Genomic DNA, 22386 nt, shown 5'->3' on the forward strand with positions numbered 1-22386 from the left:
GTGTGCTGAGGTTGTTACTGGCCAGCAGTTACCTTTGTTGTCTACGATGGAGAAGTTTGGATGAACAGCAAATTCTGGCACCAACTCAAAGAAAAATTTGTGTCCTTGGGGAGGCTCATCTTTGTCAACTGCACTCACGGTCTGTATCAGCTATAAAGAAAACAGTATTTCATGCTATTTTAGAAATCTTTTGTTTGAAATAATGTTTCCGCTTTTCATGTCCAGTAAAAATCCAATGAATATCTGAGACAAAATGATGTCCTAAGCCAAGTGTTCCCCACATAAACACAAGAGAGGTTACAGTGAGTAAATTGTTGGTTTATTGTTTAAACACAGGATGGAAGATGAAAAAGGGAACAGTCCTCACTGCAAGACAGCTGTGTGCTTTGATTTGTACTCAGTATCTTGCAGGGATACAGAAACAGTTGCCCTTCTGAATAAGTCATAAACCTCCTGTGGCCTCATGTAGCAATAACACGGAGTAGTGTGTAAACCAGTTGTTAAGTGGGTCAAATTCCCAGTCCACCTCATCTGCTCCTGGCAATAAATTGGAGTACTGCACTGAGAGGAAGCTTGATTCTCCTGAGGTAATAAAAAGAGATGCTTTACTCCCTCCTAAATTGAAACCTCAGGCTATGGAGCTTTACGGCTGCCCTAACAGGGCCACTCAAGCCCTGCTGGGAAGAAGTGGTAATACTGTCAGCATAGGGTCAGAGTAAGGTAGACTAAAAAAGAGAGGCTTCAGTAGCACCTCTGGATTGCACAGGCTTTCCTGATGCATCAAAACATGTGCAAATATGTGTAGTCATGTGTATGTTGAGACACATACACGCTAGCAAGTTGTCTCTTTTTCCACCTGTGTGCTGCTAGACGGATAGATAGAGGCAAAGGAAAACAGCTGCAGAACTGAGGAAGGAAAAGCTACCTGGGAGTAGCTGTCACTTGTGATATGACTTGCAACAGATAAAGCCATGCCAGGTTGAATGAGTCGTAGTACCTCAAGTGAGCTGTACCAACGACTGCTCTGTCCTTTGCACTCCCTAGTGGGTATCGCACTGGAGAGTGACCCATACTCCACCTTGGCTTGCAAGGGCATATCTGAGTCCAATCACAAGATGACAAAGCTTGGTGGCATGAGAATGGGAGTAAGCTTCAGCTGAGGACACTGCAACTCAGTACAGGCAAGTTCCCATGGCACCTCAACTTAGCGGCAGAAAGAGCTCAGCAGTCAGACTCGTTTCTTTCAAAGCCATGAGGGAGCCAATGCCTATCTTGAGGTTTTCAAGCTTTCCCAGTGTGTAGAGCATCTCGAAATCCCACAGACATCAAAGCCAGTTGTTATCAAAGCCTTACTTTGCAGCTTGTTTTTCTGATATTTCCAGGGAAAGTACAGCATGACTACTTCAAGAAATACAGTAATTGACAAGTAACACTGATACAATTTTTAAGCTCTGCAGCAATCAAGTAAGAAATGCCTTTTTCTTATATGCTGTCTCTGAACATCAGCTTGAGTGGGTCTTGGGAATACAGTTACGTTTTGGAGGGTATTTAGCATCTCTCAGGATGGAGCACTGTATTAGACAAACATAATTATATGGCTACCAAAAAAAACCTGAAGTGTTTATCATTCAGAAACCTGCTGCTGCTAATGCTGCACTGCAAAATGAGTATTTGGCCCATTTTTTCTAGTTAATTTTGGGATGCTTTTATTACAGCTAATAATATTAAGTTATAGGAAAAAAACACCAAACCAAAAAAGTAGAGAGGTTGGAGTTTGGCTCATTCACTTCCTGGCAGTTTCTTCTAAAAAAAAAAAAAAAAAAAAAACGTTTTAAGAAAAATAATTTTCTTTTTCAGAGGGTGTTGCTTTTTTTTCTTTTTCTAAAAAAAAAAAAAAAAAAAGAAGTTTTAAGAAAAATAATTTTCTTTTTATTTTTGTGACATACTGAGGAACCTGAAATGTGAGTTGTGAACATCAGCCTTGTACAAAAGGATTTGATTATGCTGAAGGCAGGATTATGCAGTTTTCTATGTGTGATTAGAATAATAACTACATATTAAGGTCTCTTCACTCTTAAAGTACTTGTCGATCATTGCTCTTTAGATTTAAAAAAAAAAAAAATTTAAGTTCTAGCTCTTTCCCAAGATTAGCCAAATCCTCGTTTATGGCAAAGTGACCCGTGCAGTATGTTGCTGAGTTTATGATTATGCCAAGATTTTTCCAACGTGCCATTTTTTTTCTTTGCCATAATCTACCTCTGAGAGTGGCAACACAGAAGCTTAATTTTAGTTTTGCATTGTTTAATGAAAAAATGTAATATTGCTACCAGAAACAATAATTCCTTCTGATAGAACTAAATGACCAAATTGAAATAGGAAAATTTTCCTTTCATATTTTTACACATTTGAAAAGACAGAAAATGTGTAAAGCTACCAAAGAGAAAATCAGAATGTGATAATATTTGTGCAGTTAATTGCTGAAAAACTCAAAGAGAAAACATCCTGATATAATAGCTACCAGATATTGCAGTTGAGTATCTTCGGGCTTTTTGAGGTGTAATCAGTGGGGTGTTTGTAGGATCTGGATTTGATTCCCTTCATGTGCAAATCACATGGAGGAGGACAATTGTGCCAGGCATGGAGGAACCTAATTACATTGAAAACTTATTCTTGAGGGTAAGGCTGAAAAAGAAAAAAGCTCCCCTAGCTTATTACTTGCTCTAACTATTGGCTGCATAAATTGAGAACCAGCTGTTCTTCCACCAGGAAAGACAGGAGGATAAAAGAACAATGAGAATGGATGATCGCAGGTGAATTTTTCCAAATGATGAATAGGTGAAAGGAAATTAGAAATGTTATCTAAGTAAGGATTTTCAGTTATACGGTGGTAAATAAAAGAGAATGCTAATGACAGTCACCGCAGAAATGAAAGAGATGTGGCTATTTTTATTTGAAGTATCACAGTTGTATGAAAAAATTTAGTACTGTTTCATGTACATTTTGTAATTTCATGTTGGAAAGTTATCCTGCCACTTTGAAGACGAAGTTAGGGACAATTGAGTTATGATCACAATTCACCAGAAGATCAGAGAAAGATCTCTGACATTGTAAGATTTATAAGGGAAGAGTTATTTAAATATATTTCTAGCTTACCAGGCTTAGAGAAGACAGAAAGCATTCCCATTTTTTTCTTTCTTCCACAGTCTCCCATGCGAATGAGCACAATTTGGAAAATACAGCATTGTTGTCATTATTTTAAGGGTTGTGTGTGCACATGCACATGCAAATCTGTGTGTTTAAAGTAACGGTCTCATACTTGTGACTAGATCTTGTTTGGTAAATTCAGATTTTTAGGGGTCACTTGTCTTTGAGTGTACTGAAAATTTGTACTTAGGCATTGACATAAAGTTTTCTCTTTTACACTCAGGACAAAGTGTTTGTAGCAACATGACAATGTAAGATGAATTGTGACTGAGGAATTATTCCCGTAGGAAAAAAATCTTGAAGAATTTCTGTCATGATGGAGCCAGGTATTCTGTTAAAGAGTTTGGAACTCTTTCTCACTGGCATCATTTTTTTTGTATATGGAAATGTTTCAATACTGGTTTGTGTGTTTTTCTTACCTCCTGGATACTGTGTTTTTAAGGCCATGACTTACATCACAGTCAAAATTGTGAATTCAGTTTATGTTCAAGCTATTTTATAGCTATTCATACTCATCTCTGAAAAAAGTGATTGGGGATGAATAGACTGCTCAGTGACATTCCTTATGAGTATCTGGTACATCCCTAGATGTAACCTGCACTCCTGTTTTCTTCAAGCTCTTAAAGACAGAGAGTGAGTAAAAGCTAAGTGGGAACATGCTGAAATAACAAGGGTCCCTGTGCACTTGTTGCATTTGTGGGGAAGAAAGAACTTGTGTTGTGGGCTCAACCATGGGACTTAAGAATGTCTTAAGAAATGTTCTAAAATGCCTAACACTTAGCAAAGCTTCATGTTTGGTAATGCAAAGCAGTTCGGTTTTCAAGTCTTGGGTCTGTTCCACAAATGTGTTGGCAGTTTTAAAGCCAAACAGAATGCTTACCATAAGTTGGAAAATTCCCTCTTGAACCCCAATTCTTACTTCTGAAGAGAGACAGAGTATTAGCCTGGGTCTCTCACTAGATCAAGCCAATAGGTGTCTACCTAGAGAACACAGCTACAATGCACAAACAACTCGTGACTGATACTTATCAATGACCACATGAATAATATGATCCGTTTCTGCTCCATCTAAAAAAGGGAGGAGGGCATGGAAGCTAATGAAAAGAAAAATCTGCTCCATTTCTGAAGCAGGAAAGAAACTTTTTCTGTTCTGACATCTGAGAGCACATAAATGGCAGGTAAGAATATAGCATTTGTAAATATTATTACTTAGGAAAGAAACTTTTTCTGTTCTGACACCTGAGAGCACATAAATGGCACGTAAGAATATAGCATTTGTAAATATTATTACTGATGGGTGTTGGAATTAGCTAGGGAATTGTTACTAGCAAACTGTTCAGTTGAATCAGTCTCGTTTTCAAGTAAATCTTCTTGGAGAAGAGATAGCTTGTACCAGAGCCTTCCTCACAACAGTGCCTGGAACTCTACCACAAATGATTAGGGATTTCAAAATTGTGCAAGGGGCAGACTGTGTCATGATTTTCTTTATCCTGCGTGTTAGCCAGTGGAACCGGACTTGCATGGCAACAAATCTGTTCCAGCCTAATGAATGTAGTTGTTTATGCACCTGTAGTAATAATGTTTCTCCTCAATCATACCATTGTTGTTTGGAGACAAAAGAGTGGCAGGGGAGGAGGAGAGACTGCAGAATTTTCTCTTCTCTGACCCTCTTAAGGCTGTCTGAAAAACACAACGATTGCAGCCTCCAATATCTGCTCATGTTGAGAATGAGTAATGTCACTTGGTGGCAGAGAGCAGTATTTGATCATTCTGACTGCTTTCTAATGCTTTCTGATGCACCTGAGATTCTGAGACCAGTGTGATTATAGCTAGGTCAAAAAAAAAAGAATTAACTATATGTATTTATCTGCTCAGTCCGGCTGTCCTGTTATGGGAACCAGATGTAGAAGCTCTTCTGTGATGTGCCAGTAATCAATAATTATTCTAATAAGACAGCTGCTTTAGGTGATACCTAAAATAATGTGGAGTAGTTCTAAATGAACACAATATGATTCTATATCTTCGCTGCATTATAGGGGCAGTGCTAAGCTCAGGCAACACAGGCTACATAGAACTTAGCAGACCAAAATATTCAAGTTTGTATCTCTACATTCATTGCTATTTTTAGGCACCAAAATAAAAGTAGTCTCAAATACTGAGAGTATCATACTGAAAGTCTCATATACTGAAAGTAGTCTGAAACACTAAGTCAGCTATATGTAAATGTCCAGATAGGAACTCATATGCCTGTCTTGCGGAGCCCAGTTGTTAACAAACGGGACGGTCTGGCTCTGTCATTCTTCTGCAGCTACATTTGATGAACGCTGTCTTTTTAGTATTTTGGTGGATTCTTGCAACTAGGGAAAATAGTTCCTTGAATTATATTGAATTCCTGGAATTACATTGGTAAGGGAGGTCTGAATAAGAATATGCCTGTCTAATTGCCTTCTGTCATCTGTTACTGTTTACCAGAAAGGTAAATGAAATTTTACACATTAGTGGATATTTATCAAGTAGACAAAATTTTACACATTAATGGATATTTCATCAAGTAGTAGATGGAAATTGGGTTAAGAAAACTGACAAGTGGTATGCCTGGATTGAACTTGGTTAAAATTGGTTAAAAAACTGACAAAATTTGTTAAAAACCTGATAAAATTGCACTTGATTAATTCCAATGAAATGTTCATTTGGAAGCTTTCTTTGTGTTATGCAATTAAAGCACATGACTCACTTTGCTATCAGTCATTACACTGAGATTTTATTTGCCTCCAATTTCATCTTGTGCAAAGAGATCTTCATTTGGAAGCTTTCTTTGTTTTATGCAAATAAAGCACGTGACTCACTTTGCTATCATTACACTGAGATTTTGCCTCCAATTTCATCTTGTGCAAAGAGATTTTGTTGCACAAACAGAATTTAGGTCGTATGCCAGCTGTTTGAAATTAATTGCTAGAATTATCTGCATGTATTCCACCTGGAAAACCAGCTTATAAATCATAAAACAAAACTATGAGTGTACAATAACCAGAAATTTAGGGAATTTTTGCTCATTCTGTAAGACTTCCATGGTATTCTTATGTGACAATTTATTCTGCTGGTTAAGACACAGTGTTCTGACCATAAATCTCAGTTGCTCTGAAAGGTACTCCTTGTTCATTTTTCTGATATTATAATACCTTCAGCTCTTTTAGTCTAGTCACTGTCTTTGATACATATATTCCTTTATTTATGTAATTCGCATCAAATACTAAGTCTTTCTTGAAAAAAATTAAAATAATGGTCAAGTACTTCTTCAAATCCAAATGATTTCTCTCAAAGCGTCCTCTTTCCAACCCATTTGTCTAAATTCCAGTATTGGATGCAGTGAACGAAAATTAAGTAGAATAGAATGCAAAGTCCAGCAATCCCCTGTATCCTCTTTGTCTCCCTATTTTTTGGTCTCTCTTTTTTTTTTTTTTAGTGCTGTTTTTTTCATCTGTTAAGCCATTCATAAAGTATGATTTCAATAGCATGTTCTTGCTCCATCTAGAGTTCTGCAGGACCTGAAATTCTAGGCTTATCTCAAGTACCATCTATGCTACTTTCATTGCAACTCCCACAACTATGTTAAATACAACGCTGGGCAGAGACCAAGGTAAAACATGAGCATGCTTTGTGATGTGTACCCATATCCCCTAGCCCTGTAAAGCCTTCAAGTGTTGTATGGTCACTGTGCTCTAAGGACAATCAAAATACGCTACATTCTAATCCTTTCCACATACTTTATGTGAAGCTATCCAACTTTGGTTGGATGATGTCAGCATAAAACTAGTGAGACACAGACAGACCTAAGCTGAGTTAGGGCTCCGTCCTGGCTTCTCTCCACCAGACTAGGAACCTACTCAGATTTGTGCTACTGAAAATGGTGATCTCAAGCTTTTTATTCCACTCAAAAATGCATTAGTCTAGAGAAGAGGCCCATGTGTGGACTTAGACCCACACTTGAAAGTCAAATTTGAGATATCCAATCTGCTACTAAATCCAGTACTTTGATAAATACTTTCAGAATTAAAAAAACAGCAATCATGTCTTTCTTCGCAGGATTTAAAACTGAAAGGCTGACTGGCATTAGCATAAATAGACTTTGGCTGTAATATTAAAAGATTTCTGTAATATCTTAGTTTGAGTTCCATTGGTCTACCTCCTTTCTCAGTTCCCATTTATTACTTTATTTTCTCTACAAATCTTGTTATTTTCTTTTTAGATTATTACAGAATTGATGAGATAGTTTAGAAAGGGATATACATAAGCTTTGATCAAATTCAACTCAATTCTAAATGGAAGTTTAACTTACAATGTAACCAGTTGCATTATCTTTTTTTTTTTCCAAAAGTTCATTTTTTATATCTCCTTTGCTGAAGCATAATTAAAGATTTTCACGCTTTGTGAACCTGAAGATGTGGCTATATTAGCTAAGGTTTTGAAACAAATATCTGGAAAGAAATGGGATTATGGAAGAGTATAAAGGGTTTTCTAACATTATGTACAACCAATTCTGAAAAATATTTTCTAATATTAGAAATGAAAGAACACCTTAAAATACAATTTTGTATTATAAGTTATGTTATTATACTAGGATAAAATCCGTCATCTTTTATCTCCTTTTTTGAATCAACTGGTAGTTTCTGTAGAAGTGAGAGAAGAAAGAAGCTGGGTTGGTTTGCAGTTGTTCAAATTAATATACATTGAAGACTTCATGATGATATTCCAGGATAGTTTCATTACAAGTTCTTCAGTAACATAAGTATTTGTTTACCTGTCCTGCTTTTGCATTTTCACAAACAAATGTTTCATAGTATTTGTCAAATTCTGGTGCATGATCATTTATGTCTAAAATCCGGATGAAGACAGGTATCTGGCTACTTTGTTTAGGATTATCTGAAAGAAGAAAATAATTTGTGTTTAACACAAAGATTTACAGTCTATGTTTATGAAAAGACCTGCAATTAACTAATATACTTTCCCCAACAGACATTAGATACATTAGTTTTTATAAATTATATTAGAACAATTATATTTCTTTTATACATTCCATATGCATAAATCTCTATTTACATTTGAAACAAATTGTTCAATTATAGCATTTATATATTGAAATAATATACTTAAATTGATTTGCATTAAAAAATAGGTCACTGAGTTGTTATCGACTTATATTCCAGACATCAGTGCAGTAAATGATTCATTGCAAAAGCTGTTTCCTGAGGTCAAACTGTCAAGAACATTTACTTGTTCAAATCAGTATAGCACTTAAACAGTGTCAGTCAACAACACCACCGCACAAAAAACTCCAAACCCAAAGTTTTTCTTTCTCCCCAAAATGTAAAACCCAAAACAAAGAGAGGAGATATGTAGATCTTATCATCAATTTGTCTTCACAAATTTGACTTCCAAGGTCAAGACATCACTGGAGATACATCTCACAGTACACACACTGAAAATGAATACTGTATTTAACCAAACAACGAAGAAACATCTGTGAGGAAAATGTGTCAGTCTTCCTGAAAAAATGAGGATATAATTCATTGCTCCATATTACCCAGCTCCCAGACTGTTAAACACAAATGGACTCCAAAGTAGTAAACTGAACTTTTGGACGTGCATTTAAAGATACTCTGACTATTGATAATATCTGAATAGGGGCAAAACTAATGAAATGAGATAAATCATAGATACTGTAGGACTTCAGTCTTTTCTCAGTTCCAGTGTTCTGAGATAAATGATCTCCGACTTACTGATTTCAGTTGCTATGACAGTGATGTTGTGCCAGGGAGTTTCTTCCCGATCAAGTGGCTTTGAGATGAATAAGGATCCATTTCCTGAATAGATGTTGAATATTCTGTCAAGGTCAGTGTGTCGATCCACAGAATATCTGTCAAGGTACAGCACAACTAAGCATCACTGTCTCCTCTACAGTCTCTAGCTTAGCTCTCTAGACATCTCTACAGGTTTTCTGATTTTAACTGTGGTTAAGAAAGAACATTTACTTTACAATTAAGCTAAGCTTTTCTGTAGCTGGCTGAGAAGTGCAGCATGTTGCAAATACTGAGAAACAGTTTTTTAAGACTAGTGAGCGGTATGAAGAGCAAACTATTTATGTCAGCAGTTTGTTAGATTGATATTTGAGATTACATTTTAGCTTGTAAAGTGAATGCTGGAATAACAACTAAAAGTGAACTTTCTTAGATTATATTTGTTCAAATTAATTGTTTCCTGGAGAACTCAGCCATCGAAGAACACACATTGCAGATATAATTAAGTATCAATTTATAACAAGATGTCTTTGACACGTCATAGGGACCAGAAAAATCACCAGAAAATCTTTGGAATAATTGTTGTTTAAGATGAAAGTTTTAAAATCTTATTTCATGACATTTGCTTTTGTTTTGTTAATTTCCAGCAAAGAAAAATTTGTTTTACAGGTCTTTGTTAATTAGCCTAGTAGTTACCAGTCACTGTCAGATTAAATGGTGATGTTGTACATAGATTAAAATATTTTATTTTCCTCCTCCTCTCACATCTCCTACCTCTGAATGTACCACTGCATGACATAGCAAATTCATTCAGAAATGCAGAAATCGGGTTTCCTAATGAGTTTCATGGTAAAAGTTCAGTGTTGTGTTTGTCACTGCAAATAATAATAGCAGATGGCTAACTACAGCAGTTTCACAGCACTGAACTCTTACGACTTTCTTGCAATCATTTCTTACTTAATATAATCTATTTGTTAAACAGTTAATCTATGGAACACTGTAGACAATCTAGGGGATTATGAAGGTAAAGGGGGCTGATTGCTATCAATGAACTGAGACCATTGAAGTACATCATTCGGAGTATTTTACAGAATCACAGGATAGTTTTTGTTGGAAGAGAGCTTTAAGATCATCGAGTCCAACTGTTAACCCAGCACTGGGTCACCACTAAACCATGTCCCTAAGCACTACATCTACACATCTTTTAAATAGCTCCAGGGATGGGGACTCCACCTCTTCCCTGGGCAGCCTGTTCCAATGCTTCACCACCCTCTCTGTAAAGAAATTTTTCCAAATATCCAGCCTAAACCTCCCCTGGTGCAACCTGAGGCCATTCCCTCTCATTGCTTGTTGCTTGGGAAAACAGACTGACCTCCACCTCTCTACAACCTCAGATGAGGTCTCCCCTCAGCCTCCTTTTCTCCAGGCTGAACAAACTCAGTTCCCTCAGACACTCCTCATAAGACTTGTGCTCTAGAACCTTCACCAGCCTCTTGCTCTTCTTTGGACACACTCCAGCACCTCAATGTCCTTCTTGAAGTGAGGGGCCCAAAACTGGACACAGTATTCAAGTTGTGGCCTCACCAGTGCTGAGTACAGGGGGACAATCACTTGCCCACTCCTGCTGGCCACACTAATACAAGCCAGGATGCTGTTGGCCTTCTTGGTCACCTGGGCAAACTGATGGCTTATGCTGAGCCAGCTGTCGACCAGCACCCCCAGGTCCTTTTCCACTGGGCAGCTTTCCAGGCTACTCTGCCAAGCCTGTAGCATTGCAGGGGGTTGTTGTAACAACCAAGTGCAGGATCTGGCACTCGATCTTGTTGAGTTTCATACCATTGGCCTCAGCCCATCAATCCAGCCTGTCCAGATCCCGCTGTAGAGCCTTCCTAGCCTGAAGTAGATTGACACACCTGCCTAACGTGATGTCATCTGCTTTTACTTAAGTTTGCTGCTAGAAATGTGGTATAACAGTATAACCTTATAAAGAACTTGATGAAAGTACTAGAACATGATGCCAATTCAATTCTGACCTCTGCTTTCTTTTTGCCTAGTGCCTATAGGCTGTCCTTCAGAGGCATACCCCTCACAGTTAACTGTCTTTGCCTTCACAAGCTCCCATAGTTATTTCTCTCCTTGACACTTTTCAGTAGTTTAATTGCTCAAGTGGTCTCCTACTTCATTGCACTCTCATCATTCTTTGTACTTGAGACTTGACCCCATCTGAAGTATTTTATATTGTCTGATGGCTTACTTTACTGCATTCTTTGTTGCATCTGGATCTTGGGCTACAACTTGCCCAATAATGCTTCCTTCCTTGGCATCTTCATCTACCTCTATTAAATACCAGGGTCTGCTGAACACTGGAGGTTCGTCTCTGTCTTCTACAGAAATTTTGACCAAAGCTGTGTCTTTGAATGGTCCCAGCTGAAGAAAACGAGGATCAGGATGAGTGTTGGTTGCTTCCACTCTTAAGGTGTATAACATCTTGTTTTCAAAATCCAGATGCTGGGGAGCAAATAATAATAATAGAGAAAAATGTGTCACTTTGTAAGAAATATGAGTCAGTTTTGTAATGCTGGATTGGAACTGTAGACATTTTTAGGAGCTGAAGCTCTAAAATTTAATGTCTCTTGGAGAAGGTAGAGTATATTAGGGCTTGTTCTAAGTTTAAGAAAAATAAAGATTATTGTAGCACAGCAAGGCAATTATGATCCCTATGCCTACTACTTGTACAGATTCCTGGAAAACCAGGAGGGGTAAATCTACAGAAAAATAAGAAGAAATAGGGAAGTTGGATCAATTCACAAGTTGGAGTTGCTAAATGTCTTATTTGTCTTGTCTCATTGATAGGAAAAAGAACAATTATCCCAGCTCTTCAACACTCTCTGTCTTATTTTCTTTTTCTTTACTCCTCCCCCATTACCATCTACCCTTGCCTATTTTGCATGAAGAGCAAGCCAGACCTGTCCCTGGTCTCCATGTTACAGAGTGAAAAGAAAGACTATGAAATCTGATTTCCAGTCTATGTGACAGTTATATTATCCATATCCACGTATGCAAATGTATATATATATTGATATGTGCACACAAACACATGCTTGCGCGTGCATAAAAATGTTTCCAAATATAAATGTACAGACCTATATTTATATATATGCGTAGATATCAATTAATTGTTACCTATATTCTCAGTAAGAATAGACCTGAAAATATTGCTCAGAATTTAACAATCTGAATACTAAAAAGCAACCAATAAATCCATCCAAGATGGTATTTTGAATTAAATTTCTGCCCATGTATTTGCTCTTTGGATTCCCATTGACAGAATACGTAACAATTTTAAGTTTCGCAAAGGCTGGACTTAAACAAAGACAGATTTTAAGTGCTGGAGATACCTGGCTGTTGAACGGATTAGAGGGACACTTCAGCACTGGAGGTGTATGTTCATCTAACTTCAGGTGAGCCTCCAACCCTTCTGAGCCTTACCGCAGCATTCAGCTGACAAAGCCCACTGTGAACTGAACCCCTCCAGGTTTTCACAGTCCTAATTTGAAAGTACTGTGTGTGAGAGTATATATATTGAACAGGCAGCAACCACTGAAATATTGCTTTATGTGAAGTGACATGCCACTAAATTTCCCTCAAGACTTGAAAATAACAGACATCTGCTGAGGAAAGAGAACAAAACTAATACAACAACTCCTTGGCAGTCTGACCCCTTGTGAGATCTACCGTCCCTTCCCCCGAATGAAGAAAAATAACCTTAACACCTGGAGAGCTAAGTACATATAAAAGAAAGGGAGAAAAAAAAAACCTTTTTGACAGTTATAATCCCTTCCTGTGTGTCCTTGTCAGTGACGATATCAAACATGTCTGATCCATCCCCGTTGGAGATGCTATACTCAGTCTCTGCATTTTCACCCACATCAGGGTCATTGGCTTTAATTCTGCCAAGGGGAGTCCCAGGTCGAGCAGACTCGGGAGAGCTGAACAGGTAGGTGCCTGGAAGAGAGAAATCAAGCATTCATTGTTTGGAGAAGTGTTGTTCTTCTGAGTAATAAACATGTTCAATGTGACCTGGATCTTTTAAGTAACTTTAAGTTTGAAACACTTTAAGAAAAATGCTGTTAGTCACCATACTAAACTTTAAAACAAGGTTTGGAGTTGGTTGACAAACTGTCACACAAATTTGAAGTGAGTCTTCAAAGCCATTTACTACTGTGATTTTTAATGTTTTGTTGTTGTTGTTATTTGTTTTTTTTTTTGTTTTTTGTTCTTCACCTATAAGGAACAGAAAACCTCAAAAATAAAGCACCAGTTTTAGTGTTGATTATTTAACAGTATATACATATTTTTTTCCTGTCAGTTCCAGATACATTTAGAAGTAGTAGGGGGTTTTGTTTTGTTTTCTCAAGGTACAAGAGTTGTATAAATCAGTGTGGATTTTGGAAAGAGACTAAAATAAAATAGGCTTTTTAAAATTTATTTTGAAAGGTTTATTCAAGATTTGTAGGTGTTCTGTGTGAAAGTATTCACTCATCCATTATTTGTAGTACATACTAAAGAGTCATGGTAAAGAGCATTTGGATACATGTTCATGTTAATTGCTATAGTTAATTGAAATGCAGATACATGCAGATTTCCTTTAATTTACTCTGCATATACTTTTTTGCTCCTTCAATGGTTGGTTTCATCTAATGTTTTTATAATCAGGGTTTGCTAGAAAGAATTCTGATTACGCAGATATTTTATTCTTGCCTATGTGTATAAAAAATGAATTTACATGTATTTTCTGACATTTGCAATAAAAATCTTGTTATAAAGACATACTGTTGCAGAAAAAGTATTAATCTGATGAGTTTTTTGGCCAGTCAGAACTAGACAGTGAAGACCTTTCATCACCAGCAAGACACAAATGTTTTCAAATAAGTATTTTCAGTTATTTGCTACTGGTATATTCAGCATTTTACATGTGACGTTCCAGAATCTGATGCTTCTTATGATCTGTTTTCTCATATAAATTAACATTAATGTACTGAGTAAAGTAGTAGCACTGGAAAAGCGTCTGACAAAATTAGCCCCTCATGAAATGCACAATCCTTATTTTAAGGGCTCAACAAGAACCTGTATATATTTTACTGACTTGTAGTAAATTTTACTGACTTTTAGGTCAAATACCTTTCTTGCAACTAACCTATTTCCTATATTTATATGTCCTTTGCTTTCTTTTAAGACACTTTAAGAGTCCTGAAGCTTCCTTTTAAGTACAAGGAGTATAGCAAACATCTGAGCGCTGAATGAGTTTCCATGCCCAATTGAACAGACTAAGTACAAGAGTGTCACTGCAAATACCTTATATTTGTATAGATGTGTAACATAATGGAAACTAACGCTTGATGCTAAATTGTATTTGCTGTTTCAAATTCAAGGTTGTAAGTGAAAACTCAGCAGTAGATTGTTTGGCTGTAATCCACATAGCCTAAAATGCATATTTTCCCCTTAAATCAGGCTGAAAATGGGATGAAAGTTAAGATTCATGGCAACTAAACACTAAGTCTGAAAGCTTGGTCTAAATCAAGGGTTTGGCAGGTGAGCCAGAATTACTGTAAGAACAGATTTAATCATGCTATTTATGACTTCTTCCAGAATAAATAACTCCTTCGAGTGATTTTACATCAGAAAACATTCCTTATTTTTCTGGTGCTGTGAGAGTGCCACATATTTTCAGCATGAGAGAGAGATAATTTGGTTTAGAGTGCAATTGAATACAAAATGTGCAAGTTTTTCATTACGGTGCAATTTAAATTCGGTTTAAGCCTATTTCTTTTGTCCATTGTTCCCTTCAGGAAGAAAAATAAACCAAAATTCCTTTCCTTCTCCTGGTCTGAACAACGAGTACTTCACAGTGTATTCTGCTATTTTCCTTTCTTCTGTCCCTCTAAGAAATCAATTGTTATTTCTTCAATACCTTGACGTTAACTCCTGTTGCTTGCATTTTGCAATTCACCCTCTGCTTTTTGCCACATTTTCACTTGTTGTTGCCTCACATAAGAGAAAATAGAAGATAATTGGTTTTGGAAGGAACAGATTTCCAGAACTAGATAGGCCTTTGAAGCTATGCCCCTATTCATGACTGTCTAAGAAGAAATCAAAACCTCCAGATGTTTCTCTCTGCTTGATTTCCTAGGAAGGGTTGAAAACCGCCTTTCTGAGAAGAAAGAAAATGAGAGGGAAGGGTCATCAGCAAAACTGAAATTGCACCATTGCATAGATCCCAGACCAGGTCTACAGCCCATCCAACGTGTTTAAGTGGTGCTCAAAGTAGAGGGCTACAGATGATAATGTATGAGGCATCAAATTGTGTAAATTTCTCTGTAATTAAGGACCAAAGTTTATTGAAATAATCAGAACTTCCTTACATTTCAGGTTTCAGCTATTCTTAATAGAAAAGAATCATAAGGAACAAAGGCTAAGGAGACCAAAAATTCTAAGTTTTTTCACTGTTCTGTGCATTTACATTCTTTATTTTTTAATTTAATTTAATAATTCAGCAATGAAGCTTACAATGCAATGTGCTACACTGCATTCTAATTTACGTTTGAGAATTCCTATTTGCCAAAATATTATTGGCTATGTCATGCTATATATGTTTAAGCAGTATCTGTGCCTGAAGTGTGAAAGGAAGGATGGTTAATAACTTCTGTTTGAGTTTGCATTGTGAAGGTGATTCTCCGCAAGTAAACTCTGAGTCTAACTTCAGGTTATATTTTCTCTGAGGACTGCAGTACTTCTTTTCCTCCCTCTTTTTAAAAAGCAATTTTTTATCATGAACAGAGATAAAAGAAGTTATATGCAATTTCAAGAATTCTTTTTCCCACACTGTCAGAGTTTTCTAATGCTTTTAAAAATGTGTTCTAAGTTGACCTGTTTACACATTTCTGAGTGTACTTATTGCCATGGTACGGAAGTGCTTTTCAAGTTTCTTCAAGTCCAGGAGAGCTTTCTAAATCAGTTGTGTTTGTTCAGTCCGTGGTGAATCTGTAAAGAGAGCCAGTCAGGACCCTATTCAGTGCCAACAAGCAATTCAAATTTTATAACGTGGACATTTTTCGAGCAGGCACTGAGCAGAAGTTGTGAATTTATTCTATCTGCAGCCTATTATCAGTTATCAGGCACTGATTTTAACAATTTGGGACTAGATTTAAACCAGTAGCCTAGGATGAAAATTTCTGTCGTATGCTACTGTGAAGCTTTCTGCTTTGTGCAACTTTCTGTTGTTTGCTATTTGTTATTCTACAGAGATATTTGTAAAAAACTTAATTGTGTCAAACTGGTCTAGATTATCAAAATTATTCAACATCGAGAGATGAACTAGGTTACTACTAAGTAAAACCAATGCTTAGACTTCCAGCAGATCACACCACCTGACCAACTCTGTCTGTGCAAGGTGGTACATTAGAAAATTTGCTGATCTATTTGCTTGCCTAAATATATGGAACTAAAAGTGTCTTCAAACACTGAACCCTATGTTTTGCCATTAAATTCCTCTAAAGGCTCTCAAGTCCCAGCAGTTAACCTATGTTACTGTTACAGCTCACATTCTTGTAAGCAGAGTATGGATAGGAAGTAAGCTTAGCATTTCAAGAAATATTTTACAATTTAAAAAACGAAAGCAGAAATTCTCATTTGCCTTAATAATGCTGCAACATAAGCAGATACAGCACAGGGCTAGTATTTACATTAAAAAAAGAGAGAAAAAAAAAAAAGAAGATTCCAGATGGCAGCAGTGAAACAGATTATTTTAGAAAAGTTCTTTGGAAAACAACGGAACTATTAGACGCTCCATACTCTGAGGGAAGCGAGGTGGATTGTCGTTGACATCAGTCAAAGTGATGTTCACAGTGGTGGTCCCTGATAGTCCTCCCATCTGGCCTCCCATGTCTTTGGCCTGGATGACCACCTGATACTGTTCTCTGTTTTCTCTGCTCATGTCCGGTAATGCAGTCTTGATTACGCCTTGAAGAAGAGAGAAAAAGGAGAGACGGAAAGGTGAATGAGAAGCCACTCCACCCCTTTTAATCTTAGAGTTTTTCAAATGGATAAAAGTAAGATACACTGTGCAGACGTTAATCTACAGCAGCTAAACCCAAGATACACCGCAAAGGGTCTTTCAATCTATGGATGATTTAATGTGATTGAAAAAAAAAAATATTAGAGACACTATTCACTGTCTGTGGTGTGCTAAATCAATCTAATTTTTCTTTCAATAATAAAAATATAAAGATTTGTTGAATTGATGAAATCTTATCTACTATACTCATTATTTTAATGCGTTCTGCAGTCTCCAGCTCTGGTGAGGTTTTGATACTATAGCATAAGGCTGAGCTCTATTGAATCATGCCCTGGATTCATTCTTCTGGACTGTAACAGATCATAGAATTTAATGCCCATGATGGCCCTGTAAATCAGCTATTGGACAAGACTGAACAATTAGTGCTGGAAAATCTTTTTTGCATGTCCAATCTCAAGAATTTCATAAATGTAATATAAATGTCTCAGACCCTTGTACACAACACAAAAAGTGTAGGCACCTCAGGTGAGAAAACAAAAAAATCCCATGACGTGAACAGAGAAGTGACCTCAATCCTCCTGCGATCCAGAGCCCAAAAGACCTTTTCATTGATTTTCATTTTTTTTTAAGAAAACCAAGCAGAGGTTATTTTGGGGGGATTTAGAAAGGTGATGGCTTTGCAAGGTTGAATTGATGAGAGTTTTCTCTTGTGAAGTGGGAGAATTTAAATACAATGTTCTTTTTTGCTTGGAAGAGTCACACCCCTGCCTTTCCTACCTCAGAAGGCAGCTCTCATTACAAGCTAAACTTGATATGGAAAATTTTGTATTAGGCAAAAAACCAAAAACAAACCCCCACAACCCTGGCAAACTCCTTCTCCTAGAAAGAGAGTGAAACACAGGAAAAAACAATTGTAGTCTACTGGCTACGGTTCTGGCATTTACGTCTGATTCAGGACTACCAGGTTCTGATTATCATACCTAGGCTTGTTACTATATGTAACATGAAAAAGCAAATTGGATAAAAATGAAAGACAATCCCTGAATCCAAAATAAAAGCCCAGGTCTCCCCTGAATCATTTGCCTGCTTAACTACCTGCTACTACCAGTTAATGACCTTGTGCTACTGGTCCTGCTTCCCTGCTTATGCCTGGTAAAGATGTTTTGAGTAGAGGATTGGAGAAAAGAGAAAAAGAAGAGAGATAGGAAAAGGTGGAAAAAAAGAAACACTTTAATCCTAGGCATAATTGTTATGCTCGTAGCCATGTGACTCTTACTATCTTTTTGATATAATGCCCTTGCTATATTTAAAAAACTTGTTTCAAAAGGGAATTAGCAGTCATCTGAACATGCTTAATGGATTAGAAAGTTCAGGGATTCTGGGCATAATTGCATTTAAATTCTGAATTCTCAAATCAGAACAATTTTGATAACATTCAGGAATAGGAGAGAGGGAGAGTGGTGGGTTTTGTTGCTTTTTTGAACCCAAATTTTAGATTAGAGATATCCAAAGTTCACACAACTTTTTCGCCTTAATGTCTGTCTCTTCTCTGACTTCCTGCATAACAGTGAAATGGGCTTCCATTCGTGCTTTACAATTTAAAAGCATTAGTGCTTCTTGCTTCAATTGTAATAGCTGTTGGGTTGAGTTAAAAACTGTCACTGGTCAAAAATCTATCACGAACATTTAGAAATAATTAATTTACCTTTGGGGATTTTCTTTTAACCCTATTTTAATTGTCCAGCTCCTTTTTTCTTTTCTTAAAGACAAACAGAGGAATTCCCAGAAAGCAGTGTAAAATAAGCTTTAATACTTGGACACTTTACAATATTCTATACCCTTTGTGAACTGTTGACTTTGAGAGTTAACTGCTGTCTTCCAGATGTCTTATATTTATGTGAAGTAAAGCAGTCCTTCTTCTGCAATAATATTACTTTAACAAAAAAGGCACTTTTTTTTTTGTTATTCCAGTTTCCATTTAGAGAAAGTCATATGATGCCATACACCTATTTCAATACTTAAATGCAGGTGAAAAGAGTCTTGATCCCTGCAGTAAGTAAGACTGAATGAATTGTTAACCTGTTTCTGGATCCACTGAGAAATATGGCTGTCCCTGGAGGATGCTGTACACCACTTTGGCACTGTTTCCATAGTTGGCATCATCAGCATCTGTGGCTGTCACTTGAATAACAGATGTGCCTAAAGGGTACCAAACAAAGAATCAGCAGACTTTAAAAAGTCACATACTTCTTGTAAACCACATACAGTTGTTTCAGTATTGAATTCACTAAAAAATCGAACAGCATTTGGTGGACAAATCCAGTGTTATCCTACCCAAGAAAACAGGACAATAAAGTCTCATTTTCCTCATGGCTAAAACTAAAATCATTATCATATTCGTGCTTCAGTTAAGTGTGAGTAAAAGCATAGGGATTGACACATGTCTTTAAAGCCTAACACAGCATTAGGTTTTTTTGGTGATCAAATAATTTTGAAGATTGTTCTCTGGTAGTAACTTGACTTCAGTTGAAGCTATTCACTGAAAAAGGTAGGTAGCTGCTATGTGAAAATTACCATAATGATTCTTAAGTTTGCCTTAATCAGCAAATTAACCTAAATCAAATTTCCCCATATCCATTTTCTGCTTAGATGATAAACCCCCCAATATTCAGACTGAATTTGATTCAGACTGAATCAAAAATCATATCTCATCCCATGTAATTTTTAAGATGCTTTAAAAAAATTAGTTTGGTTTTGCCATGAGAAATTCTGGGTTTCTTTTCTCTCTTAATCAAAGTTACCCACCTATTTGGCAAATAATTGCCATGAAAAAATAACTAAATTTTTTTAGCATTCACTTATTTTGTACATTTGGTGTAGTTTATGGATTAGAAGCAAATGAAAGCTTCTCTAAAACCTTTCTTGTAAGATATAAAATGACAAAACTGTCCTTCACAAGCTTTTATTTCTAAACAATTTTCAAGATGTCAGGATACATTTTGATAACACAATCTATAGCTGACAAATGTCTGGATAAATGCAGGCAGTCCAATAGCTACAAGTGTAAAGGTACTTAACTCCTTGCCAAGGACAGAAGGCTGACTACGAAGTTCTTTACCCTGTTTTTGGCTGGGTATTTTTTATGTATCTCACTTCCTTTATAAGAAAAAGGTCTAGTGAGCACTGCCCATTCAATTGGTATAATTTCCTATTCCGATTTTCTTCTTCACCTTCAGCCTCTCAATTGAAGTTCATCCAGATAACTTGCAGTCAAGAATCTGTATTGCCTATAAATTTAGAAGTTGCTTTTTTACCTGTGACTAATGGAATTGAAGTGAATCATCTCTACTGTCACTCTTCAGTGTATATGACAGATTGGGGAAATTAGAAATCCAGAGTAACCAAACAGATTTATGAGAGCAAATGTTATTATTAGGTCCTGTTAGATGGATCTGTTTTCTCATAGTACATAATACTGCTTTACGTACAATAGTTTTACCTACATAATAGTAACAATTCTATTTCAGGTATCTGAACAGTGTGACAAGGGGAGGAATACTTCTTCCTCTGCAACAAACCAGCAGAACAAAGTCGTAAAAATGCTTTGTCACAGTCCATCAAACTCTGGAATATTTTGCCATCAGTAATCTAGATGACCTTTTGCCTGGTTAAAGTTAGAGGTCATCCATGTGCCAAGCTGAGCTGTGAGGATAATACCAAAGAAGTGAATACATAAGGACAATTTTATCATTAACACTGTCCAGCATAACTGCTCATCTGGACAAAAAGATGAAAAAAAATTTTTTCAGAAATGTGAAATTCCTATCTGTTTCCAAACCAAAACAAAAACAAAACCAAAAAAAAAAGGCAAAAAAGGTAAATCCTATGCCTCCTCAAGACTAACAGGGAAAGGAGAGTCAGTATCTTTTGCTAGCTTATAAAACATGTAGAATAATCATTAGCAGAATCATATGCTTATAGCATGTGCCACTATAGCATCTAGAAGTTAAGAAGCAAGGGAATGTTTGTGTCAATCCCACCCTTCCCCCCAAAAAACCCAAAATATATTCATCAGGAACACTTATTGCTGTGGTCTACTGATCTGGGCACTGTCTTGGGACTGACACAGAAGTTTGAGTATGGTCATAACAACTGAATGCACATTAACTCTCTTTTCCTGGCTTACTGTTCTGATGAAAAAAAAATGCTAAAGCCTATGCTTTTTTTTTTTTTAAATTAAACCCAGGAAAAGCAGAGAAATAAAGGAATGCAGTACTAATTACAAAGTAATTGGTAATGAGGCAAGAACAGTGTGGATCTTTGTAAAGGCAACCACGCCCTATCCTCACTCCCACCTGAATGGTAATCACAGAATGTGGATGTATTAATCAATAATTTATTTATAGTCAAGATTACCTCACAAGCCTTTTGCCCACATTTGTCAGCAGAAGTCAACATGATGCAAAACATGAATCAGGCTGATAGGTTAGAAATTAGAAGCTCTCTGAGATACTTCCAGAGATGCCAACATGAGCAGAAATGGAGTGGAGTAGAGCCTGGAAAGAACTGGGTGTGGAGGGAAGGTGGTTTTGTCTTTGTTTGTCACCACTCCACAATATTCTTAATGGGCTATAAATTAATTTAATTTTCCAAAGTCGAGTCTGTTTCATCCCTGATGGTAATTGGTAAGTGATCTCCTGCTCTCTCCTGTTGAGGAGGAGAAGGGAGAGAGCAGTTGAGTGGGCATCCGGCAGCCAGCCGAGATCAAATATACCATAGGAGCAAACGGATGTTGAAGATGACAGAGAAGATGTGAGACAATAGCAGTTTAAGGAGTAATAACATCGCTTTTCTGCAAAACAAAGGACACTTCAATCCAATCCTACCAGCAAGTCTATCCCATCTCAGGATGGCAATTACATCTCAGAGTTCTCAAGAGGTAAGTGTTTTTTTTCCTTTTTTTTTTTTTGTCTTATTAGTTTTGTTTTGTTTTGATGAATTCTCAATACTTCTTTCACACAGCTTGCAGATTGGATTTTTTTGGCTTTGTTTCTTAAAGATTCTCTCTACAGCTGCCTACAATGAGCAAGAAACAGCAGTTTGCTGAACGTGTTGAATTTGCCAAGCATTATGAGTGCTATAGCATCAGCATTAATTCTTTTTTTCCTTAAATGTATGTCTGGATGCTTAAGTGCTTTGACAACACACCTAGTGTAAGGATAGAAAAATGCGGAGGGATAATGGTGAAGATGACCTGAGAAAAGATATATCAAGACTACATCTGTGTAAGTAGTGTCTTTGTGTGCATGTGTA

The 22386-nt window shown here is 36.7% G+C and overlaps 1 protein-coding gene across 1 annotated transcript in view; it reads right to left on the reverse strand.

Moving 5' to 3' along the window:
* Positions 1-22386, reverse strand: part of CDH9 (cadherin 9, type 2 (T1-cadherin)) — a 43722-nt gene that overhangs the window by 4017 nt on the left and 17319 nt on the right. The window contains exons 3-9 of the mRNA XM_010132395.1: positions 19153-19272; positions 16851-17018; positions 12817-13004; positions 11254-11507; positions 8982-9118; positions 8003-8124; positions 33-150 (exon numbers count right to left, since the gene is read on the reverse strand). Of these exons, the coding sequence (XP_010130697.1) occupies positions 33-150; positions 8003-8124; positions 8982-9118; positions 11254-11507; positions 12817-13004; positions 16851-17018; positions 19153-19272 (1107 nt within the window). The remainder of the gene's footprint in view (positions 1-32; positions 151-8002; positions 8125-8981; positions 9119-11253; positions 11508-12816; positions 13005-16850; positions 17019-19152; positions 19273-22386) is intronic.

The sequence above is a fragment of the Buceros rhinoceros genome, unplaced genomic scaffold, assembly GCF_000710305.1.
Source record: "Buceros rhinoceros silvestris isolate BGI_N320 unplaced genomic scaffold, ASM71030v1 scaffold8573, whole genome shotgun sequence".
Classification (NCBI taxonomy): Eukaryota; Metazoa; Chordata; class Aves; order Bucerotiformes; family Bucerotidae; genus Buceros; species Buceros rhinoceros.